Raw genomic sequence first — 27,352 nt, forward strand, 5'->3', positions numbered from 1 at the left:
GCATCTGTAATTTTATCGTATATTTGTATTAACGCCTGATCAATCGAATGTCCTTTACTGAATCCATATTGGTTGGAATTTAGAAAATGAAAAGTATCTAGAAAATTTATAAAGTCTATTGTAAATAATCTTCTCTAATATTTTGGAAATGCTGGGAAGAATTGAAATAGGCCTGTAATTTGTTATTTCATGCGGATTGTCTTTTTTAAAAACAGGATTTACCTTTGCAATTTTTAGGGAATCAGGACATATCCCGGTGCTAATCTGTCGCTAATCGACAGATTAGCACCGGGATATGCCTGATTCATTAAAATTCTTTCATTATTTTTTAAGGTTATAATTTTGATTATAGTTCTTTATTATAGTTTTACTGTAAAAGGGGTTTTGAAATAATATGTTTGAAAATCCATGACTGCACAATGTATTTTTGGGTGGATAATCAATATTCATATTAAATCTATAGGCATATCCAATGACCAGTGGACCTGATGGGGTACTGCATTCATGTCACATTAAATCCTGAAAAATTCATTGTTCTTTGATCGCAATACTATATCATTTAAAGTACATTGCGAAAACCTTCTAAAATGATTAATCTTCTCCTGTATGTCAAAAAAAGATTGTTGAAATGTAAAAATATTTCATTCCCATCTATATTCAGAATTATAGCATACCTTAAACCAAAATTTGGCCAGAGGGTTATCAATACTTCGATGATAAAATCATACGCCAAACAGGGTAGCAGCAACTCCCATTGACACGACCGGGGTTTGAACTCCCGGTTGTGAGACCGCGGACGCTCTATATTGGGTGTTTTCGAAGAGTTATAGTCCCTTCCATTTCCCGGTCACGAAATTTTTTTCACCGCAGTTCTGGAACAAAATGAATATTCATTATAGTCCGGCAGCCCAGGAGGTTTATTCAACCGAAAGCCGGACAAGCAAATGACCCCATAGCTGGATGGCATGGACCTTGAAGTTTACAAAAATGCATTGCTGCCGGGTTCTATGCGTGGTCTTCTCTCCGAAATGACGTAATATATGACGTCACTATAAAATGGCCCTACATGTGTACATGTGTATTTTATCATTTTGCAGACATTGTACACATAGCATGAAGTCAAGGGAGAATATCTCAGCCAAATCATGCTTGTTTTGTATGAAACTTTCACAATATATTGTTCAAGTAGTGCACAAGAGATATGCAAAATTTCACGAACAGAAATTATTGTTTACATATGCAAATTACGTAATGAAATTTGCATATCATTAGTTTTGGAGATTTCTCGCATAAAAAATTGTCAAAAATCGATTCAGAAATTTATTTTCTTTTTTAGTGTACTTTATTTGATATTTTTCCTCTCAAGCATAATATCATTGTCTTCATCTATATCTCTACTTTAAGAAAATATATAACAGTAATTGAAAAAGACATTATAGACTGTGATTTCAGCCCCCTTTCCAATATGGTGCGCACGTAGAAATCGTGCGTTTTTGGCCTATTTTCACCATATGGCTGAGGTGTGCGAACGATATGCCTACTTTATTGATGTTTCCTGCATTTTGCATGATATTAAATCTTCCAAACAACATATTTTCCTCTTCATTATGTCTCTGGTGATCAATCAATGATTTCAGCAAAAATTGATTGCCCACTGGGCAGTCTATAGGCTACGTTTTCAGCCTAGTTTTCAACAACGAACCTATACCATGTATGACTGCATCGTTGTAGTCGAGTCGGATAAGGGGGTTTCTATGTACCATCAAAATATTTTTCTCTCAATGTTTTGGTATTTGCCTAAAGTGTCTAGTTAATGAATCTTGATGTTCCCTTCCCAAAATCGTGTCCAACGGAGTTCAAAATTGATATCTTTGGCGGCCCTCTTGGAATTTTTTTAATGAAAATCAATTATTTTCATATTTTATTGCACAAAGTCTGACAATGGGAAATTTTAAATCAATATGCATTTCACTAGGATTTGGATAGTAGAAATCGGTTGAAATTGTTTTCTGAATAGTCCGGTTAATATATTAAAAAAAAGAATTCATCAAAAAAAAACTTTGAACCAAAATGTTCATGTGCATTGACATCTATCTGTTTCATCTTGCATCCGATCGCCTTTGTTGATGTGCCTAACATGCAGAAAAAACGTACTTAGCGATCGATAGAAAGGTATGTATTGCTTTACTATCATGTGTATGAGGGTAAAAGGCAATTTCTACACAAAACAATTTTTATGATAATTAAATCTCTTGAAAAAGAGGCATTGCTCTGCATTTTCATTTTGCATGCAATTACTCTCTTTTGCATGCAATTACTCTCGGGCACCTTAAAGCATAGTCCCACAAGAACCAGTAAAATGTTACATACAGTACCATACCATTATCCATAGCTTGACTATTATGATATCGTGCTTTTCGGAGCCCCCAATGTGGTAAAATTTTGTTTTGAGTATGTAATTTTTTCCTTTAAATCACTTTTCTCTATCAGCTACATATACAGAAATTGGGGCATAGCAAAGCCTACCCCTCAGGGGGCTGCCAAAGTCATCCAATCTTTTTTTTTTCGTATCTTGCAGTCTTGCCAGTTTCTCGGAAAATAAGTCATTTTGAGGCAAACAGTGTTTCTGCCTTGCGGTAAAGCCCTTGTTTTTGTTTTGTAACCACATACAGATGACAAAGTAGGATCTTCTTTATCAGTTACATATGTCTATTTTCATTCTTTATTGTAAAAAAAATGCAATGTTTGAGCCCCCATTCAGACAAAAGGGCATTTCTGCTATATAGTAAAGCTAGCTTTGATTTTGGAAACCACTTGGAAATAAAAGAAGAGGCATTTTTTTCTATCAGCTACATGTAAAAAAAAGTGCTGGCACATCGACTGCTACCTTCTTCAGAGGCTTCAAGATTGGCAGATTATCCCCATATTGGAAAAAAATATGGAAAAGGGGTGGGTGACTTTCGGAACCCCCGGAGGGGATAGACTTTGCTGTGCAACCACTTATTAGCAGCAGATTGAAGAAAGTCTAGTCCTTTAATTCCATGTAGTTTCAAAAGAATGAAAGTGACTTCACTATATAGCAGAAACGCTTTTTGCCTGAATGGGGGCTCGAAAATAGCACATTTTCCCATAAACAGGTAAAGTATGGAAAAAGGGTAGGTGATTTTGGCGACCCCATAAGGGGGGTATGTTCCAATATGCCAACACCTCTTTATATGTAGCAGATAGAGGAAACTCTACTCTTTCGTCTCCATATAGTTTAAGAGCAATAAGAGTAGTTTTACCACATAGCAGAAACACCTTTTGCCTCAATGGGGGCTCGAAAATAGCATATTTTCCCCAAAAATAGTTATATTATGAAATAGGGTAGGTGATTTTGGTGACCCCCTAAGGGGGGTATGTTCCAATATGCCAACACCTCTTTATATGTAGCAGATAGAGGAAACTCTACTCTTTCGTCTCCATATAGTTTAAGAGCAATAAGAGTAGTTTTACTACATAGCAGAAACACCTTTTGCCTCAATGGGGGCTCGAAAATAGCATATTTTCCCAAAAAATAGTTATATTATGAAATAGGGTAGGTGATTTTGGTGATCCCCTAAGGGGGTATGTTCCAATATGCCAACACCTCTTTATATGTAGCAGATAGAGGAAACTCTACTCTTTCGTCTCCATATAGTTTAAAAGCAATAAGAGTAGTTTTACTACATAGCAGAAACACCTTTTGCCTCAATGGGGGCTCGAAAATAGCACATTTTCCCATGATTTTGCAAATTACGTAAAAGGGGCGGGTAACTTTGGCAGTTCCCAAAGGGGGTAGGCTTTATGGTACCAGCACCTCTTTATATGTAGCAGATAGAGGAAAGTCTACTCCTTTAATTCCATGTAGTTTCAAAAGAATGAAAGTGACTTCACTATATAGCAGAAACGCTTTTTGCCTGAATGGGGGCTCGAAAATAGCACATTTTCCCATAAACAGGTAAAGTATGGAAAAAGGGTAGGTGATTTTGGCGACCCCATAAGGGGGGTATGTTCCAATATGCCAACACCTCTTTATATGTAGCAGATAGAGGAAACTCTACTCTTTTGTCTCCATAGAGTTTAAAAGCAATAAGAGTAGTTTTACTACATAGCAGAAACACCTTTTGCCTCAATGGGGGCTCGAAAATAGCACATTTCCCATGAATTTGCAAATTACGTAAAAGGGGCGGGTATCTTTGGCAGTTCCCAAAGGTGGTAGGCTTTACTGTACCAGCACTTCTTTATATGTAGCAGATAGAGGAAAGTCTACTCCTTCGTCTCCATATAGTTTGAAAATAATAAAGGTGGCCTTACTACATAGCAGAAACACTTTTGCCTCAATGGGGGCTCGAAAATTGCATATTTTCCCATAAAGAGGTAAAATATGGAAAAAGGGTAAGTGATTTCGGAGACCTCCTAAGGGGGTATGTTCCAATATGCCAACACCTCTTTATATGTAGCAGATAGAAGAAAGTGTAGTCCTTTAATTCCATGTAGTTTCAAAAGAATGAAAGAGACTTCACTATATAGCAGAAACGCTTTTTGCCTGAATGGGGGCTCGAAAATAGCACATTTTCCCATAAACAGGTAAAGTATGGAAAAAGGGTAGGTGATTTTGGCGACCCCATAAGGGGGGTATGTTCCAATATGCCAACACCTCTTTATATGTAGCAGATAGAGGAAACTCTACTCTTTCGTCTCCATATAGTTTAAGAGCAATAAGAGTAGTTTTACCACATAGCAGAAACACCTTTTGCCTCAATGGGGGCTCGAAAATAGCATATTTTCCCCAAAAATAGTTATATTATGAAATAGGGTAGGTGATTTTGGTGACCCCCTAAGGGGGGTATGTTCCAATATGCCAACACCTCTTTATATGTAGCAGATAGAGGAAACTCTACTCTTTCGTCTCCATATAGTTTAAGAGCAATAAGAGTAGTTTTACTACATAGCAGAAACACCTTTTGCCTCAATGGGGGCTCGAAAATAGCATATTTTCCCAAAAAATAGTTATATTATGAAATAGGGTAGGTGATTTTGGTGATCCCCTAAGGGGGTATGTTCCAATATGCCAACACCTCTTTATATGTAGCAGATAGAGGAAACTCTACTCTTTCGTCTCCATATAGTTTAAAAGCAATAAGAGTAGTTTTACTACATAGCAGAAACACCTTTTGCCTCAATGGGGGCTCGAAAATAGCACATTTTCCCATGATTTTGCAAATTACGTAAAAGGGGCGGGTAACTTTGGCAGTTCCCAAAGGGGGTATATAGGCTTTATGGTACCAGCACCTCTTTATATGTAGCAGATAGAGGAAAGTCTACTCCTTTAATTCCATGTAGTTTCAAAAGAATGAAAGTGACTTCACTATATAGCAGAAACGCTTTTTGCCTGAATGGGGGCTCGAAAATAGCACATTTTCCCATAAACAGGTAAAGTATGGAAAAAGGGTAGGTGATTTTGGCGACCCCATAAGGGGGGTATGTTCCAATATGCCAACACCTCTTTATATGTAGCAGATAGAGGAAACTCTACTCTTTCGTCTCCATATAGTTTGAAAATAATAAACGTGGTTTTACTAAATAGCAGAAGCACTTTTTGCCCCAATGGGGGCTCTAAAATAGCATATTTTCCCATTAACGGGCAAAATACGTATAATTATCGGGTAACTTTAGCAGTCCTCATAGGGGGTAGGCTTTGCTGTACCAGCACACCTTTTTTTGTAGCAGATAGAGAAAACTCTACTCTTGTCTCCACATAGTTTAAAACAATGAAAGTGGCCGTATTACATAGCAGCAACACTTTTTGCCTCAATGGGGGCTTGAAAAAGCATATTTTCCCACAAATAGGTAAAATATGAAAAAGGGTGGGTGATTTCGACGCTCCCTAAAGGGGGTATGCTTCAGTATGCTAGTAGCAGATAGAGGAAACTCTACCCTCCTTATCTCCATGTAGTTTAAAAAGAATGAAAGTGGCTTTATTTCATATCAGAAACGTTTTTTGCCTTAATATGGGCTCCAAAGTGGCATATTTTCCAATAAATGGGTAATAATGGTATTTGCCCTTTAACTAAGCAAATAAAGACATACATATTATCATGAAGCATTACAGTATTATCGGTATATTATATCCTCTTTCGTGTCGAATGCTGATATTTTGGAATAGTTGTTGATGTTAATGATTGGACAGATAGATATCAATGCACATGCAAATTTTTGACCAAAATCATGCCCATTTCGGGATAAATTTTATTTCAAAATATATCATCAGAAAACGAATTAAATCGATTTCTACTATCTCAATCATAGTGAAATGCGTATTGATTAAAAGATTGTCCCATTGTCAGACTCTGTGCAATAAAATATGAAAATATTTGATTTTCATTTTAAAAAAGTCCAAGAGGGCCGCCAAGGATATCAATTTTGAACCCCGTTGGACACGATTTTGGGAAGGGAACATCAAGATTCATTAACGAGACAGTTTAGACAAATACCAAAACGTTGAGTGAAAAATATTTTGATGGTACACAGGAACCTCTTATCCGACTCGACTATACGATGCAGTCATACATGGTATAGGTTGGTTGTTGAAAACTAGGCTGAAAACGTAGCCTATAGACTGCCCAATGGGCAATCAATCTGTGCTGAAATCATTGATGTATCACCAGAGTCAAAATGAAGATGAAAATATGTTGTTTGGAAGATTTAATATCATGCAAAATGCAAGAAGCACTAATAAAGTAGGCATATCGGTCGCCCACCTCAGCTATATAGTGAAAATAGGCCAAAAAACGCACGATTTCTATGTGCGCACCATACTGAAAAGGGGGCTGAAATCACAGTCTATAATGTCATTTCCAATTACTGACATATATTTTCTTAAAGTAGAGATATAGATGAAGACAATGATATTATGCTTGGGAGGAAAAATATCAAATAAAGTACATTAAACAAGAAAATAAATTTCTGAATCGATTTTTGACAATTTTTTATGCAAGAAATCTCCAAAACTAATGATATGCAAATTTTATTACGTAATTTGCATATGTAAACAATAATTTATGTTCGTGAAATTTTGCATATCTCTTGTGAACTACTTGAACAATACATTGTATAAATTTCATACAAAACAAGCATGATTTGGCTGAGATATTCTCCCTTGACTTCATGCTTTGTGTAGAATGTCTGAAAAATGGTGAAATAGGGCCATTTTGTAGTGACGTCATATATTACGTCATTTCGGAGGGAAGACCACGCATAGAACCCGGCAGCAATGCATTTTTGTAAACTTCAAGGTCCATGCCATCCAGCTATGGGGTCATTTGCTTGTCCGGCTTTCGGTTGAATAAACCTCCTGGGCTGCCGGACTATTACTCGCATCTTTGAAATTGGAGTACGCATATACGCGTGGATCCATTCACTCTGTGGTCGTACACGTACGTTAATACGTTAAGAGCGTTCACGTAGGTTAATTAACCAGTTCGAAGTTAACCATGGCATTAGTCGGCTACTATATAGCATAAGGCATTAGACAGGTCCAGATTTGAGGTATTTTAATGCGCTAGCCTAAGCTAGCCCTAGCCTAGCATTTTGTCTTGTCAATAATGGCAGCTAGTTTGATGTTTAAGAATTTGATGTAGATGCATACAGATCTAAGCCCATAAGGCCTATGTAACTATAATATAGGTACCGGTAATTTTAGGGTGCTTATCAAGGCACTGACAATTAATCAACTCGCATGCGTACTCTTATTCCGAAGACGCAAGTCATGAATGTTCATATTTAGGTTCCAGAACTGCGGTAGGATAAATTATTTTGCTCCCCGGTTATTATTTCTCAGATTTTACAGATTTAAGAGAGGCTTTTTGCGTTCCAATTAATTAAGTTTACACTGTAAGGCATTATTATATTTTGCATAAACGACTTAACTAATTAAGTTTCATGCAGATTCCGATGTCGGATATTTAGGAGCGAAATAAATTTTCCTTCGTACTCCCTGTTTCCGGATATCTGGTGTCTGTAGCATGGTGACTTCTTGACCTGTCCTCAGTTTCATTCTACCCCATAATCTGGTTACTCGCCTCGTAACCTTAAAAAAAAAAACACGAAGGCATCTTTGTTAATTAATTACAGATGTAAACTTGGATCAGTGATGAATCTAATAAATCTGCTCAAAACATTACTATTTTTATGTACTTTGTATATTATTGTTCATTTGGATATGGAAAGGATTTCTGAATATCTCTCTATCTATCTGTCCTTCAATCCACCCATCTACCTATGTTAAATATGATATAGTAAATCATATATATCATAAATACATACGTACATAATAATGCATGAGGAAAAATAGTAAAGTAAACTGATGAATTAATAAATAAATGAACCCTAGATATATATATCATAATAAACCAATATATTAGCAGTTAATCAATCAGTTGATACTGTCAATGTGGTATTTACTTACACTTTCCATCATAGTATCAAGATCATCAATATGAGCCCCTGCAATGAATTCCTCACATGTAGCTTGTACAAACCACGAACCCTTCACCGTGTCTCGAACTGAGAAGTAACCTGGAACAAAATTTTTCATTACGATTTTTTTTCCTTTAGTAGAAATCGCTGTGTACTCAAATAAGTGGAATTAATGATTTAAACGCAACACTCACTAAACAATCAATAAAAATTATACCTTGTGTGTTGAAGATAATAATAATAATTAGAGTTATATCGCGCCAAATCCACTCTGTAGAGTGCTCAAGGCGCTTTTTAGGAAATGATAAAAGAAATTAAGAAAATAGTTGGAAAATAGTTTTTTTTATTTCTTCTTTTCTTGAAGGAAATAACAAAAATTAAATTAGATTACACAATTTTCTCACCTGATTACGATTTATTTAATGTGTAATTGTCGTTATCATTATTGTTCACATTATTACTTATTACAATTTTCAGATCTTTGTCGTTTTTACTATAATTATCATTCTTTCAAATTGGCAGCATTTTGTCTGTTGCGTTACTCTTTACAGTTCTTTCTTGATCTTTTTTAAAAGAATATGACCCCAAACATAAATACAATTACCACCGGCAACAGTAAACTCTACAACTGCCCGCACCCGCAAAAATATATATATAGCAAGTTAACTTCACGTTACTTAATCAACCACCCCAGCCCGTTTTCACACCAAATAAAACTTCTTGCTTAAGGCCCCCTCACACCTGACCGAATGTAGGTGGACGAAGGGTAACGAAAGGGAAAAATGAACGAAATGCACGCGAATTCAACGAATTCAAATAAAATTTCAGTCAAATCATGCGATCAGTAACTGTTGTCAAATTTTATCAACGAATGGTAAGCAAAGGATAAATATGATATGCGAAGGATGTCGATTTTTCGGTTTACCTCTTTGAGAAGATTGCGGCCGAAGGCAAGCGAAGGGTTGATATAACCCAGTAACACGAACGTACAGTGAGCAATGGTTTGATATGGCGTGCGATTAGAAACGAAGACGAGGGAATAGATCGGCCCCATCACACCTAACCGAATTGCCTGAAATATGCTTTGCGATGGCTGGCGAAAGGTATTTTTTTAAACTCGTTTTAAATGGTAACTGATAGTAAATCATATCTACGTGTTTGGGTTCGTACTTACAGCAGCGATTATCCAAATTCGCGCGGGAATTTTTAACATGCTTAAAATTTCCCGACGAATCGAAAAATAGTTGGTAAACTGTTTGAATTCGTATCTCTTATTTTAGTCTGCGGTAATCTTTCGTTTATAGTTCGTGTGGTTTGTCGCGCATAGTCCCTCTTTGCGCTTTTGCCAAAGTTGACCGATCTCGAAAGAATCCGTAACGAAGCAACACGATGTCACAACGAACAAGATTGCCTGATCTATTCCCTCGTCTTTGTTTCTAATCGCATGCATCAAACCATTGCTCACTGTTTCCTTTGTCTTATTGGGTTATATCAACCCTAAATTCATATTTAAATGATCAACTGAGATGGAAAATGTGTAAGATAAAAATTAAAGAATTAAGTATTAAATATTCTAAAGATAAACAAATAAGAAAGAAAATGTACTATTCCAAATTGAAAAAGGAATATCCAGATATTTGTGAGAAAATTGATGTCAGTGCAAATGTACGAGATATTGAAAAGATGGAAAAAATAAAATATGAGTTAGATGCCTGGTATAAATATAAATGTAAAGGTGCGTTTGTGAGATCTAGGGACAAATGGCTAGAGCATGGTGAAAAGTGCCCGAAATATATTTTTTTGGAAAAAAAGAAGTGTTAAAAAAATAAATTGTGTTGAAATTAAAGGTAAAATTGTACATGACGGTGAAAAAGTTTTAGAACATATATTTGATTATTATAAAGATCTTTATAAAGGGGATTGCAATCAAAATCAAGAGTTCGATGAATATTTTACAGGATTAAACTTAAACACTTTATTAGAAGAGCAAGCAAATTTATGTGAAGGTTTATTAACGGAAAGGGAGTGTTTTGATATACTTATGTCAATGAACATGAACAAAGCCCCAGGTAGTGATGGCCTGAGTGCAGAGTTTTACAGGTGCTTTTGGAATGATTTAAAAGATATGCTAATTAGTAGTTTAAATACTGGTTATGAGGAGAAAAAAAATGTCATCCTCCCAAAGTCAAGCTATTCTCACATTGTTATATAAAAAGGGTAATAAACCTTATTAGAAAATTGGAGACCAATATCACTGTTAATAACATTGATTATAAGATAGCTGCAGGTGCATTGGCAAAAAGAATGAAACAAATTATTCCGCATATTATTTCGGATGATCAATCGGGATTTAGGAAACATAGGTCGGCATTAGAGAATAAGCGACTTGTACAATATGTTATTGACTATTATAAAATGAAAAATCAATCAGGTGTTATCATGTACATAGATTTTCAAAAAGCATTTGATAACGTTAGACACGATTTTCTGTTCACTACTTTACGTAAGATGCAATTTAAAGAGTCATTTATTCAATGGATGCAAACGTTTTACACAAATGCAAATGGTAATGTCTTGAACAATGGTTGGCTGTCACAAAAATTTTATTTTAATCGAGGTGTAAGGCAGGGATGCCCGTTATCGGCTCCATTGTTCTTAGTAATTTCTGAAATATTAGCTCAAAAAATTAAACAAAATCCATTTATTACAGGTATATAGCTGTACCAACTAAAGATGATACTATAGTATTCGCCAATGGAACAAATTCTGTACAAAATATGACTGAGATTAATATATTTGGAAAGATAGCAGGGCCGAAAGTTAATTGGTCTAAATCTAAAATAATGAAGCTAGGTGAAAATATAGAGTTAAATGACCTAGAATGCACGGACGATCCAGTAAAATGTCTTGGAATGTTGGTAAAAACCATGTTGATGTAGAAAATAGAAATTGGGAAGGGAGACTTGGAAAAGTCGAAAATATACTTAATTTATGGAAAATGAGAAATCTGACTTACTTTGGGAAAATATCTGTCATTAAGATTTTAATTGCATCACAATTTGTTTATGTTGCTTCGGCAGTTCCTGTGCCCGATTATATTTCAAAGGAATTGAATGAAAAATTATATACATTTTTATGGAATTAAAAAAAAATAAAGTTAAGAGAAATGTATGTTTAAAGAAATTGATGGTGGGTTAAACATGGTTGATATGGAAGCCAAATTTCCATCACTCCGATTAGCATGGATTTATAAATATATATGGATGAAATAAAGGGAGCATGGAAAACTCTTTTTACCTATTGGACAAATAAGATTGGTGGCTTTTAATTATGTTTACATTATAATTGTAATAGTGTAGACATTGTTAATTTAGGGAAAAGGTATAATCTACCCTCCTTTTATATCGATTTTCTATGTTTGGGCAAATTTGAGATACCAGAATTTTTCAAAATAACTGATATTCCAAAACAAGTTTTATGGAAATACAGTAATATAAAAATACAAAATGAAACGCTAAGTTTAAATGGAGGAATTCTGGTGTATTGCTGGTAAATCATGTTATAAAAGAAGGGAAATGGAAAAACCTCAATACGGTATTTGATGATTTTGAAAACAGAAAACTATTATACAATTTTGAACTACAAAAGTTGAAGAAAGCATTTCCCAACACGTGGCTGGAAAATAGATCAAATGCACAACAAAAGGAAATAACGATTATACCTAACCTTATTGAAATATCAAATGGTGATATAATTGATGTAAATATCTTGAAAGCTAGACATTATTATCATTATTATTTAGAAACAAAAACAAAACAAAACAGAAGCATCTTTCTTTATGTTTTGGCAAAATTATTTAGGACTTCAGATATAAATTAATTGGGACAAAGTCCTGTATTTTAAACTTAGACAAATAAAAGATAACAAGGTTAGAGAATTTAATTTTAAGCTTCTGCCTAAAATACCTCCGTCCCAATCAAATTTATTTAAATGGAGTTTAAAAAATGATGATAAATGTAATCTCTGTTTACTTAAGGGAACAATTATGCATATGTTGATAAAATGTGAGAATAGAAAACCTCTATGGAAAATGGTAGAAGATACAATTCGTTCTGTTTCTTAAGTACAGGTCTGTTAATGAAAATATAGTGATTTTAGGTTGGAATATACAGGAACCGAAATACTGGTTAATTAATATCATTTTGAATTTTACTCAATACACAATTTACAGAAATTATATTGAAACGAGTATGAAAAAAGGTTATTACTCTGTTAATGTAAATAGATTGTGGATGAATTTGAAAATGAAACTAAGATGGTATCTAAGTTCAAAATATGTTACCAAAAATAAGAATACAAAGGAAATTGACAAATTCATTTATTGATTGATTAATTTGATTACTGTATATACTTTGTGATTTGTAAATTGTATTATAGAGATATAAATAAAGTCCCTCGAAAGAGGTTTAAAGAGAAAAAAAATACCTAATTCGCTCGCCTTCGGCAGCAATTTTCTTGAAGAGGTGAACCGAAAAATCTATATCCTTTGCATGCTTACCGTTCGTTGATAAATTTTTGACTATAGTTACTGATCGCATGATTTGACGGAAATTTTCGTTGAATTCGTGTGCACTTCGTTCATTTTCCCATTCGTCACCCTTCCCGAATGGAAAGCGTCCGTCTCACAACCAGGAGGTCGGGGGTTCAAACCCAGCCGCGTCAGACCAAAAGACGTTAAAAGATGGGAGTTGCTGCTACCCTGTTTGGCGTTCAACATTTAAAGGGATAGAGCCTCGTCGATCTGGCGCTGCACGGTGGCTGCCGGGCCCACGATCAATTGGGCAAAGCAAATTTTCGGAATATTTCATTTCATGTCTATTTCGAACAATAAATTATGGATTTTCATTTTCGTTCGCCTACATTCGGTCAGGCTTTTAAATTTACCGACGAATTGAAAAATCGTTGGTTACCTGTTTGAATTCTCATCTCATATTTAGTCTGCGGTAATCATGGTAATCATTCATTTATCTTGATTATCGTTCGTGTGTTATTGTCTCGCATAGTCCCTAATCGCGCTTTTTTGTATTGAGTAGTTTTTATTGACAACTTAAATTCATATACAAAATAAAATATATATAACAAATAGAACTTTGATATCTTTACAAATACCTGGACAACTCATAATTTTAACATCATTTTCATGTCAGACATCTTCCAATACATAATTATAAATAACATTGATGATAATTATATGCATAAAGAAGAAACTTCTACAGTAAATTCAACATATTGAATTTTTTTTCAGTGTCAAATAAAAACATAAAAGAGAGATTTTCCAAATACAAAAAAATAAATCATTAATAAAACCTAAACGAATCGAAGCCATCAGCATATATATATATATATATATATATATATAAAAATCCATCACCTCGGCCTCTTCACTCAAATAAATTCAAACTTAACAACAAACTCAGCCCTGGTCCCTACCCCAACCCCCCCCCCCCCTACCCTCCCTTAGACACCCCCATCCCTTATCCGGTGGAGAACTGGATCTGGGCTCCAATAAATGGTCTAATATTTAAGTTTTCTCATTTAGAGAAATGGATTGTAAGAGTCCCACTCTTTGTTGCTAATTTCTTTCTTCTCTTTGATCCCCTTAATACTATTTTTTTTTAATTTCAATCAACATGATCAATGAAGGAGTTTTTTTAATTCTCGGTTTTTGTAAATTCGATATTTAACTAAAATCAAGATATGATTAATTAATTGATATTTACCTTTACTTTTCTCCTGCTTCCCGAAAAGAATTTCCTGCCAACTAAATTTATTTATTTCAAAATTTAAACTTCTTGCACACAGATTCCAAAGTGATTTTGAAAATTCACAAGTATAAAATAGATGTTCACACGTTTCTTCTTCTTTTTCACAAAATGAGCATAAATTGGTCGAAACAGGACCAAAACGGAAAAGGTGGTGATTAGAGTATCATTATGCAAGAGTTTATACGGGAACTCCCTTAATCGACTATTCAGTGTGCAATATCTTAGTCTTAAAAATATACTTTCTATTTCCTTATTGGTAAGATCATAATTTGTTCTAATTCTGTCAAAAATAGAAGGTTTAATTTCATTTTTATACAACAGCTGTTCGTATATTTCTTTTGATTTTAAAAACATTAAATTAGTCGTTTTCTTACCCAAATTGAAATCAATTCCAGAGTTTTGCTTTGCATTTATTTCAATATTTGATTGTTCTTCCCATTAACGGGTAAACAGGCATGATATGCTTAATCTTTTCAACATCATATGTATGCAAAATATGATGCAATTTATAAACCTCTTTGATTGATTGATAACGATTGATAACGAATTTATTCAGTCCAAAATTTTAACAAAGTTACAAAGTAAAGCAAAATATAATATTATATTTTGAAATGAAATAGGAACCTTCTGGAAAGCAAAGCTTGTTTTCGAAGGTTTCCTTAAATAAATAAGACAAATTAATGCAAAAACAAACAATATATATCTATTACAATATACAAATCATATCGTTCTTGTTGAAGTTCAAAATATATATAACATACAAGTCATCATATCTTTCTTGTAAAAATTATATGTAAATCCTTGTTAAATATAAATATTTTTTTACATATTCTCCCAAGTAAAAGATAAACAAGGCTGGATTATATTACAAGATATGAAGAAAAGTGAAAAGGACACACAAGACAAAAACGTTACGAAAACAGGACTTGACAGAACGGTACAAGAACAAGATCTCTTTATCGTATAGAATCTTATCTTATCAAATATACAACTCCCTTTATATCGAATAAGCTTATTACTAAAAATCTCCACTTTCCCAAACTCTGTACTTCTAATATGTTTTATATTTACCCACTCTTCTAATAAGTCCATGTAAAATTTGGAAGCTGTTACTTTCAATAAACCTGATATATAGTCACATGAAAATAAAAAATCTCCACCCAAATGTTTAGTGGTAAAATTAAAGTACTGTTTCCATTTCATATCTTCATCTTTATTTAAAAGTCTTTTAATCCACATTATTCGCTGTGCCTTTACCTACACAGGGAAGTTTAACATCTTTAATCCTCCTTGCTTATAGTCTAAAAACATTGTATTCCTATAAATTTTGTCTTTCCTTACCTTTCCATAAAAAATCAAAAGTTAATTCATCCAATGATTCATGAACCCACTTAGGAACAGGAGTAAGAGACGCTCGGAAGAGGACTTTACAAGATATGCACCATCAATATTTGAATCATCTCCATAAGCGTTATATCCCTTAGCTTCCAAAAGTTCAAGAGTGTTTTAATTTTGCTTAAGATTTGAGATTTCTCTGTAATTTAAATCTTCTTTCTTATGTTCATCTAAGGTGAAAAATACTCCTAAAACTTTAAGATAATCAACGATCTCGCAAAAGGGGAAGTTATAATCCAAATGTTGACATGAACCTAATTTCAATACTTGAGTTTTGTCATTACTGATTTTTAATCCAGAAAGTTTTTCAAAATCTGCAAATAGAACTATTAGTCTATCAACTGATTTTACATTACGAGCAAAAACTGTCACGTCATCTGCATAAAGAGCTAATTTAATTTATTTATCTCCAAATTTAATTCCTTCAATCATATTATCTTTTCGTAATTTATGAGCCATTACTTCAATACACAAAATAAAAGTTCAGGACTACGAGGATCCCCTTGCCTTACCCCCTTTTTATTTCAAAATAACCGATGAAATTTCCTTCATTTAAAATGCAATTTAAAGTGTCGGTATACAAAACTTTGACCCATCTCTGAAAGGATGGTCCAAAACCAAAAGCCATCAGAGCCTTTTGAAGATAATGATGTGATAACGAGTCAAAGGCCTTCTCAAAATCCATAGCTAACAAAAAATAACAGGTAGATTAAAATGGGATGTATGAAAAATAACATCTATAGTACGAATGGGTTATACGAATGGCCTCACCAATATTTCTACCTTGTATGTAACCCACCTGATCCCCTACAACGATTTCATTAAAGGACAAGTCCACCCCAACAAAACTTTATTTGAATAAAAAGAGGAAAATTCAACAAGCATAACACTAAAGATTTCATCAAAATCGGATGTAAAATAAGAAAATTATGGCATTTCGCTTCATTTTACAAAATAGTTATATGCACATCTCGGTCGGTATGCAAATGAGAGAACTTATGACATCACTCACTATTTCTTTTGTATTTTATTAGGCCTATATGAAATATGAAATATTTTGATTTTCTCGTCATTGTCATGTGAAATTAAGTTTCATTCCTCTCTCAACACGTGGAATTCCATTATTTGAACATTTTGTGCTTCAGGCAAGGAGGTCCTAATCATCAAATTCGTAAAAATTGAAATATTGTATAATTCAAACAATAAAAAGCCAAAGAAATAGTGAGTGACATCATCGACTCTCTCATTTGGATGTAACTGGCTCGGTTATAGAACTTTTTTGTAAAAAATAAGCGATACTTTGAAATGTCATAACTTTCTTAATTTACATCCGATTTTGATGAAATTTCAGCATGGTGCTTGTCTGATTTTTCTCTATTGATTCAAATTCAAATGACAGAAACTACAAGAACGCCCAATCTATTCCCTCGTCTTTGTTTCTAACATTGTCTAATCGCACGTCATATCAAACCATTGCTCACTGTTCGTTCGTCTCACTGGGTTATACCAACCCTTCGCTCGTCTTCAGCTGCAATTTACAGAGAGAGGTGAACCGAAATATCGATTTCCTTCGCATGTCATATTTTACCGTTCGTTGATAGAATTAGCGATACAGTTATTGATCGCATGATGACGGAAGTTTTATTCGCGTGCATTTTGTACATTTTTCCCCATTCGTCACCCTTCGTCCGCCTACATTCGGTCAGGTGTTAAGGGAGGGGGGGGGGGCTTGTTATACGCACCGTATGATGTTGCATACGCTACATAGATATCCGTGTTGTCGGGTAGAGAGTCTACTTCCAGAGAGTGATCAGGGGTGGTTTTGCTCGATGGGTAAACGCCATCATCCGTTGCTACACCTCTTCTACGGAGACAATCTTCGGGTTCTTCTCGAGAGTCGAATAAAACTGAGTCACCATCGACGGCGCTCTGCTGTAGATTTTCTGTGATTTCAATGAAAGAAGGAAAGATGAACACTTGCCTTCAGCAGCACCAAGATGGATAGGATTGGGGGGGCATGGAGGAGACCCCCCCCCTCCCGCTCTATGCCTCTGGTGCTCCACTGACACTTGCAAAATCGGTATAAAGTACTTGCGACGATTGACAAGAATTAATGATTTACTGTTTAAAGAAGCGCAAATAATTATCAATAGAGACAAATACATGGACAGATTAATATATACATTAACCAGTAATTGAATCTAATGATGATTACAGTAATTATATGAAATAAATGAATGGATATGTAATCCACGTATTAATAGTGACACTTCAAAAATCATTTAAGGTAGACCGTAGAGGGGTTTTCTCGTGCATTCTCTTAAAGGGAAGTTTACTGCTCAGCATATATAGATAAAAGCGCACATAGATGAGTCTGAATAAATGTTGGTATTGTAGCGGGACAGCTTTGTGAGACGGTCGGCTGACGCCCACCGTCTGTCGCTGCCCACGTACAAAGGCAGGGGCCGCGGAACGGTTTTCAAAGTGGGGGGGGCTTCAGCCCCCCCCCCCCACTTTGAAAACCGCAAAAGAATCACAATCATATGGTCATGTTTACGTTTTTGTACATGGTTTTGGAAAGTGGGGGGGGGCTGAAGCACCCCCCCCCCCCCCCCATGCGGCCGCTGAAAGAAATGACAAGTTTGAGCGAAGAGATGAAGTAAAGTTTTTTTTTTTATTGAAATCACAGAAAATCTGCAGCAAATCTCTTCATTGTCTCCCTGTAAAGAAGAGAATTATCTTTTAATTACTTCGTTTTGCCTTCAAAGCTTTTAATAACCAGATGCCAAAATATATCAAAGATAGCCTTGCTTCCCATAGACCAAATCGCCCTAATCTCCGTTCATCTAAAGACCTATATTTTGCTTGCCATACCCAAAACTCGTACAAAAACAGGTGATCGCACATTTAGTGTTACTGCTTATAAAGAATGGAACAACATACCCACTTTTATTAAATCATCAAACACTTCAGATCAATTAAAGAAACTTCTAAAAACACCTCTTTTCCGATTTATTGTTTTGCATGTATTTGTATAGTAATTATTATGTACTTTTGTTTTCAATCGTTTGTAAATGCTGTGATATAGTTATGGAGAGCGTACTAAATGCTATTTATTGTTATTATTATTATGATTATAATGTGTTTGTTTCGAATCAATGTCAAGTCAACAAGCTCAGCTGGTATACATATCGCATCTCTGCACTGGACGACCGACAATGGGGTATAACTAAACCGATATTGCCTAATGCAGCAGAACAAATCGTGAACGAAAACAACTTCCCCGGGACCCCGCCCTACCTAGCCCTTTTTATACCTCTTGGCTCAAACACCACATGGCGAGAAGACCCTTCCCCAAATCGGTCCTATTACTTTTGGCGCAATGCGCCAAATTAACCAGCCCGTAATATTATTGTATAAAACGGAGCTAATTAAAAATTGTGCGCATTCTGATTTCAAATCCACTGAAGTTCCTCGGCTTTCAATTATTCTTCCCTCTTATATTTAACTCTCTCTTCACCACTCCCCAACTGCTCTCTCGATCAAATTTTTCCCCTCTGCGACTCTCACACTTTAACCACTCCCGCTAGCGAGGCGCTATAGCTCTCTCATCCCCTCTCTCACTCAATTCTCTCGTTCTACGACTCTCGTATCTTACCATTCAGTTATCTATCCCCCGAGGGGCACTCGACCAAAAAAGTGGTGGGGGTGTACCGCGGGCGAGACAAAAAAACGGGGGCCTTGAAGCGGGCTTATTGTAAAAAGGAGGGTCCTCGGAACGGGCTTCGGAACGACAAATGTTTGTGAAAACGGGGGTCCTTGGAACGGATCGCCAGCGTGTGAGTGCGTATGCATATGGAACGGTCGTGCGTGCATGATGCAGCTAGCGCGGCCTCCACCGGGGGAGCTCTGCGGCCGCTTTTCACCAAAATTGCAGCTCATTCAATGCGATCTGAACGGCGTAACGAAAAATATGCGAAGCTTTGGAGCGGATTTCTCTCTTCTTTTTTCTCGATAAGAAAATGCTATGCCTTGGAGCGGCTTTCTTTGTTCTTTTTCTCAACAAGGCAAAAATGTTATGCCTTGGAACGGAAATTTGAGTGTAAAAATGGGGGTCCCCTCCGCGGCACACACCCACTATGCATTATATACTGAGTGCCCCCCCCCCCCGGATCTAGTATCCCACCTGTTCATTCTATCCCCCCCCCCCCTCTCTCTCTCTCTAGCCGCTGAAGAATGCGGAGAGCAGGAAATCAGAAGCAGAATATAAATATATATTTAAGTTGAACTGGACAGTCCAAAAATTCTAATTCAGTATTCAATTCAACTCTTCAAAAATTCATCGAGCCCCGAAAAATACTTCATTCTGAATCCCAGACAGCCCAACAAATAACCAAGCCAGTTTGCATTCTTTTACCTTTCACTTTTACATTCCAAACGCCAACTTGACCAAGAAACTGAAACTTAAATTTACACATTATGGAATGTAAACAAAGCAAGAAAGAAGGCAAACGGTTTTTTTTTTACGAAAAGAAACAAATCTCTATTTTCCACCCCGCTATAGTGTAGTATAGAGTAGAATATGTTCGTTATGGATGAAGAATATTGAAGTGAATATTAACATGATAAAGGAGTCGACCATAATTATGGACAGGGTGTTTCTAAAAAAAAAAGGTAACCGAAGTTCAAAGATATATATCAGGAAAATAAGATTTATTCGTGTGATTTCTCTTGTTCATAACTGGGTAACTCATCAGCATTAATTTGATTGCGTCACAATTGTGAGTGGGCCACAGAGTCATGGTCCATCGAAGGCGAAGGATATGCTACGAAACTGAGTTTTAATGTACATGCACGAAACGAACTTTGTTTATTTGTAATCTATTGATTTCATCGGAGTTCTTCCCTGCAAATTTCAGTGAAATGTTATCCCCTCTGTGAACTTTTTGTGAGTGACTGGCATTTACAGAATATATTAACTCTTTTCAATGATGACTGTACAAGTCGTACACTTACGTCCGCGACAAGCCTGAATGAAAACAATCTTCGGCTTCTCGACAAGCGCATGGCAGTTCTTTGCGGATAGTCGGCCCATGATTTCTTCAATCGATATTTCAAGCTCGTCAGCACCCAGAATTCCACGGGGAGTCCCATGACTCATCAGAAACAAGACCAGAGAACTGTGAATTTGGACCCCTTCTCGATTGATTCGTCTCACTAAAGAATCTAAGTTGCGGCGTATTTTCTGTAAGAAAAAGTTAATTCATTTTAAGATTTAATTTAATCATCAGTTATAGGTTATTCATAACGCATGAAAGCAATTACTTTTTACTTCATTCATTTAATCACTAAGTGTCTATATTATTTATTCATTATTTCCCTTATCGTTTATCTATTCATTTAATTTATCTAATTTCTAATAAATCTCGGTTCATTTATTGTTTTTAAAAGAAGTTTTAAGGTGGGGAACTGTAATTGGGATTCATATCTTACTTCAGCCGTAGCATTCTCATCGATGATAGTCTCATATCCAAGCTGGGTGAATAAATGTTGTACATTTTCGAGGTCGACCTCTGAACCTCTCCGTTCTCTGCCCGAAGAGAATAGACGATTGTTGAGAATGTATGCTACACCCTTTTGAGGCGATCGATACATGGAGTCATAGTTCTGTTGGTGAAGATACACAAATATATGTATTCAGAAAATTTCAAAATAATTCTGATAAAACTACTGACTTCGGTTTAAGAATGTAACATTAGGTAATATATTTTGTGCTGCAATCTTGTGAAAGGTTAAGATAGCAGACATGAAAGGCTAATTTACATGAAATTGAAAGTGAAGAACTTATAACTTTTTTTGAAAAGTTTAAGGTAAAATACAAGATAAAGATTATTTTATTAGCTCGGTGCCTCTAGTGATTGCTTCCTCACTTGACAGTCACAAGATGCATGCTTAAAATTATATTGGCAACAGTTTTACATCCTCTCCCCCAAAAGTCCGCAAATCGGCTATTCTTGTGAGGCTAATAATACATACCCTGACACTATCAAGCTGGTCGATGGTTGGCATAGCTGGGCTGATTACAAGATGTTTGTATAAACCATCCCCGTCTGGTTCAATGTCATCTGAAACAAAGAATGAGTTCAGAGTGATATGTTTGGAAACTATGAGAGCTCCAGTACTTGGTCTGCAAGAGTCAGGGGGAAGTAATGAAGAAAATTAAAATGTACGAGAAAAAAAATTGTACTTTTTTTTTAAGTGATTGGTTAACATTGGTTTGACTTTTAAAAAATCTGAGCTAGAAGGTCACACTTCTCACCTGTGTCTGTGATATGTTCCAAAAATGAAGCCCAGAAAAAATTGCGTTCGAAAATGATTATTTAGTGCTTCAAAAATTGAAATATAAAGTGACCGGAAACACCATCTTAATTTCATCCCATACACTTATGTGTACTATTTAAGGTGTCTATAAGACGCCTATTTACAAAATCGAGGTTTGCCTTGTAGTTTTGGCTTTTCATTCTCAATAATGGTTGTTTTCAGGGTTTATTAGTTCTAATACATGCACTTGTACACATGTTTCATCTTGGTTTCAGAATTTTTTAAATCAGCTGCTCACAAAGTTAAACAATACCTTTAACGGGACGCATGTGAGCAAAACGTTAAAATTTGTACCTTTAAAAATGCAACTCATAATTCTGAACTTTCCCGGTTTTGGATCACAGCATATTTTATAAGAGCTGAAAATTTCAGACCCCCCCAAAAAAGTGCCTATACAGGTTTGACCACCTTTTCTTAGCCAATACTCCAAATCAAATGCACATATGATAATAAAACGGTGGTTTATTTTTTCCTAGTCCTAGTTTGTATTTTTTCATTACTTTATAAAACCGTTGTTTAAATCATCTAACCAGGGTAACACGGAAGTAATAATCAGTTCATTCAAAAATTCAAAAATGACAATGGCAAATCAAGTATATTACCATAATTACTGCATGTGCTTTTTTGTAATTAATACGAGAAAGGAATTTGAAGCTTTTCAGAAATGTTGTTTTAGGTACGTGATTGAGGGTAAATCTTCGTAAAAAAAGATCAAGCCTAGGCTTCAAAACTTTCCTTTCTTAAAACTTACCCACTAGTAATCTTGCAACGCTAGTCTGAAAAAAAATCAAGAATGAAAGTAACATTACATCAATATAGAAAATTAAAGAGCAAACACCATCTGACAAATATGTAAAAAAAAAATAACATTCTGTAACACTAGTCAGAACTGATGTTAATATGATCAAGAATAATGAAAATCAACTAATTCTACTTACTTGTAAGATGCGGTTTGATTTTCTCTTGAAAAAATGAATTGCAGCTAAGAATAATAGGAGACATAAGGCAATTCTGGAAAGGAGTGCTTCCAGGTGAAGAAAAATATCTTGTTTGAAATGTTCCAGGAACATCGACCATATTCCTGGAAAAGCACAAGAGAATCAAGTCGAAATAATTTTCTTCATTTTTGTAAACTACATTGATATTTTACAACCATCGCATTTAGAACTAACATGGAAATATTGTGGCTTGAAATGAATGAAAAGCTTTAGTTTTAGTACTCAGTCATTTTATGTGCGTATATTTGAATGCTGAAAAACAAGAAAATAATCAAACTTTTCTACATTCAAACACAGGGAATCACAACTTCCCTCTCATGAAATAATATAGGATATTTATATTGCGCACACATCCACCTTGTTAGGTGCTCAAGGCGCTCCTTTATTACCCGGCTAAGCTAGGCGTTCATAGCGCACACAGCTTCTTTCTTAAGGGATTACTCCCTACCGGTACCCATTTACCTCTCCTGGGTTGAGTGCAGTTATTGTGGATCAGTTTCTTGCTGAAGGAAATTACGCCATGGCTGGGATTCGAACCCATAACCCTCTGTTTCAAAGTCCTAAGACTAATCCACTGGGCAACAACGCTCCACTGAGATGATGTAATAGAGTTGACGTTAGTGATAATTGCCCTTGAATCACACTTTCGAGCATTTCTAAGTATTTCTAAAGCATAATATGCAACTGATATAACTGGTATATAGTGAAAAAATGCATGAAACTCATAAATGTGTATTCTACTTTTCAAAATATTTGGTCAACAATGTGTAGTTGCTTTGGCTTCCGATACGGTATCAGTTTAAGAACATTTAAATTTCAGTGAAAATACCTATTTGAAATAAGGCAATATTACCTGTTTCATCTTCATGAATCCCGGTATCCAGTGGTGGATCTTCAACATCATCAGGCGTTGACTCCAAATCATTAAGCAGAGCCCTAGCATCTTGTGATGATTCCCCTTCCTCATTAGTTTCACCATGGACCTCGAGCAAGAGTCCCCTGCTCTCGAGTTCTTGAAATACTTTCTGCACTGCTTCCTTGATGACCTGGTGCTCACCTTTCCGATGTCGGACCTCAATCTCGACCCCGCTTTTGAGGTCTGTCATCCGACAGTCATGCACCCACCCCTCTTTCAGGTTATGGAAACGATAGCGAGTCTCATAGGCCAGTTCACGCCCCTCTATTGTCATCTAAATCATAAAACAGTTTAATAAAACTTAATTTATTTGAGTGTGTTCATTTAGGTAATCAGAGAAGGTGAGGTTGGGGGCCATGACAATTGTCATTCTCTTGACTGATAGAACAATGTCGTCTGCTTATTCCACTTTAGGTATTTTCGAATTTAACAGAAACGACATGCGATATATTATTTGTGTTTGTGTCAAGACAGATCTATCCCACCCATGATCTGAGAAATTTGTATGTGATGTGGAGTATGTCCATATATTGTACTTCTTATAACTTTCAGATCAATATCGGGATGATTGTGAAAAAGTGGATAGAGATTACTTTCACAGTTTTTTTACGACGAATTAACATGATCAGGTAAAAAAGAATAGATAGTAATACCTTTCCTCGCTGTTTGCCAAAGTCCTTTACGACACCGACTATCCTATTGAATGCATCCTCTTCGTCATTATCTTTTATAGTAGGGTATAAATCAAGAAAAAAACATTCAGTTTAAGGCAGAATTTAAAAATAAGAAACGGCAAGTTCCTTTGAACAGATAGAGAGAATTTTTACGAGCAAAAAAATTAATATTTGCTTGAGATCAGATTTGAAATACAAACCCTTAGGCTAATAGGCTTCAACTGTAACTTTTACATTTTGTTTTCAAAATGGTGTTTGTTCTAATGTGTGTGTCATAAAGGAGAAGTATATAGTGTGAAAAATGTTTTAATAATGCACATAAAATAACCTTTTGAAATAAATTCTTAACATATTCTAAAAGTATAGGAGAGTATCATTTTGAACGGGATGATTAACATCAATGACGGTCTCAAACTCTTACATGCAGTTGTCGGCAAGCCTTGAAAAAGTAGCTTCTTTTATCCAAGTGATATTCATGACTAGGGTTTTTGCATTGTTAATGAGCTTGGTGCGAACCAAAACACCTCTTTTTATTCGGCCATTGCTGCTCTACATATTGACCAAATTTCATGTATTTGGTATCTTTGTAAAGAAGAATCATTCTTTCAGGTCATGTGTTTTGGATTTTTAAAAGAATGTTGTAATATAGGGAAAACTTTTGATATAAAACATGTTACAAAATAACTTTTTCATGCAACAAAAGTTGTTGTTTTCACACTTAATTTCTGTTTTTTAGATGTTTAGATCATGATAAAGCTGACGATCTAAGCTATAATATATAATTTGTATTATAGGCCAAGTACATTTAGCAGCTCAAAAACAAGAATATTGCACTCTGATTGGTCATAGAGACCACATACCCGCGCAAATTCCAATGTTCCCCACACTGGGCCTCTGCAAGGTCACACTCACCATGTGGTAATCTCTTCAAATTACCCGCGCCTGTTGTGAAAACATAATTCAGTCAATCAGAACTCTAGATTTTATGTTACTCATTTTGGAAATCTCGTCTTGCATCTTGATGGAAAAAGCTGGCTGCTGTCCCATCTTAAAGATGCCACATATTAAGAGTGATATTGTAAGAAAGTAAAGAGTTTGAGCTTTTTGATGATATAAATAATGTTTGTGCCTAAAACACAAAATGTTGCACAATTTGAAGTGAAAACAGAGGAAGAAAATTGTGTTTGGTGCATCTTTTCAGGTAAAAAAATCACTTATTTATCAACATATTTTATTCAAAAGAAATGAACAATATAAAGAGTAACATTTACTCTTCCCCATGGTACAAAAATAATCAATTTTACTCAAGGGGAAAGTGGTTAAATTCTTTGAGAAAGAAAGTTTCGCAATTCACGAGATTTTGCAGGGACATGAATTCAGCCACGAGACGACTTGCCCATTTGCTCATTAACACAGGGGCTTGCCGAATGACTGTATGCAATTCACATGACATTTATTGTAGAAAGGTATAAACAGATATCCCATTCAATATCTTGTTATGATGAAACTGATGACCAACTTTAAATTTGTTTCCAAATAAGAAATCATTAAAAAAAACCTAAATATAACGGTTTAGTACCTACCATTCCATGTATCGTCATTATTAGATCGCCTTCCTTGAACTGAATTCGAAACTTTCTCGTTAAGATGTTTTATAAAGTCAGGATTGAGTCCTTGTGATGTAGTCAACGAGATACACAATGCTAAAAAAAATAACGTAAAGAGCATGCACATACTTTATTACACAAAATCATCCAGGTCTTGGAAAAGCACGTCATAAAAATGAGTAATAATAAACACAGCTTTTATTTTGCGCCATCTATCTAGTAAACTATTCCGAGTGCTCATAAAATTCTTCAGACATAACAATGCAGCTTTTACCATCATTATCTACTAACAATCTCGTGAAAAGATTTAGGTGAGGATATCAAATAGGAAAAGCTAAAGCAATAGATTAATTGAACAATGCTATACTCTGCATGATATTTCAATTTGCATTTTGATTTTCCAATCACAATAATGCTAACCAGCCTATAAATATCATGATCCACACAATTCATGGCTTCTATTTTTTAAGACAGACTGACCCGTCTCGTCTTTTAATTGCCAGTTCTCTGAGGGACAAATACGGCTATATATGAGATAACGTGGCAGAATCGTTGGATCCTGGCGTGATATAAAAACATACATAGGCTTGTTACTACCGATAATGCCACAGCAACGCATAATGTCGCAGATTATGCCAAGAGTGTCCAACAGATAATGTCGCAGTCAACGCATAATGTCACATCGGTATTTGCTTCAATACCCGAGTTACAGATAAGATATAAAAATGTGTTTTCACGCAGTATTTTGTTCAAGTTCTTTCATCGATTCTTTCAACGATTTCTAAAGTATATGTGTGAGGGTGTGTTGGAATGTAGGCAGGGATTTTATTAAGTATAATATATATCTACATACACACACTCACACACACACCCCACACATACACAGATTTATGAATATATATATATGCAAGAGTGTGTATGTGTGTGAATATAGAACGACATCAACATATTTTACTATTTCACAACATTTCTTTTACAATATATTTTGTTTAAACTTTTTTTTTAAATTCAATTGAGAAAAAGTGAGTACCCTAGTTCCAATTCTCATATGGGAGTG

At 35.2% G+C, this 27,352-nt stretch overlaps 1 protein-coding gene across 3 annotated transcripts in view; it reads right to left on the reverse strand.

Moving 5' to 3' along the window:
• Positions 1–7,394: 7,394 nt before the first annotated feature.
• Positions 7,395–27,352, reverse strand: part of LOC121415561 (cell death protein 3-like) — a 28,947-nt gene continuing 8,989 nt past the window's right edge. For 2 of the 3 annotated variants that reach the window (XM_041608828.1, XM_041608817.1), the window contains 11 exons: positions 26,272–26,391; positions 24,668–24,738; positions 23,952–24,288; positions 23,039–23,181; positions 22,852–22,876; positions 21,756–21,844; positions 21,213–21,386; positions 20,736–20,964; positions 17,462–17,662; positions 8,489–8,598; positions 7,395–8,110 (listed from right to left, as the gene is read on the reverse strand). In XM_041608828.1, the coding sequence (XP_041464762.1) occupies positions 7,961–8,110; positions 8,489–8,598; positions 17,462–17,662; positions 20,736–20,964; positions 21,213–21,386; positions 21,756–21,844; positions 22,852–22,876; positions 23,039–23,181; positions 23,952–24,288; positions 24,668–24,738; positions 26,272–26,391 (1,649 nt within the window). In that variant the 3' untranslated portion in view covers positions 7,395–7,960. Of the gene's footprint in view, positions 8,111–8,488; positions 8,599–17,461; positions 17,663–20,735; positions 20,965–21,212; positions 21,387–21,755; positions 21,845–22,851; positions 22,877–23,038; positions 23,182–23,951; positions 24,289–24,667; positions 24,739–25,600; positions 25,657–26,271; positions 26,392–27,352 lie in introns of those variants that run through there. The other variant, XM_041608833.1, reaches the window with a different exon arrangement.

Source organism: Lytechinus variegatus, chromosome 1 (assembly GCF_018143015.1).
Source record: "Lytechinus variegatus isolate NC3 chromosome 1, Lvar_3.0, whole genome shotgun sequence".
In the NCBI taxonomy this organism is placed as follows: Eukaryota; Metazoa; Echinodermata; class Echinoidea; order Temnopleuroida; family Toxopneustidae; genus Lytechinus; species Lytechinus variegatus.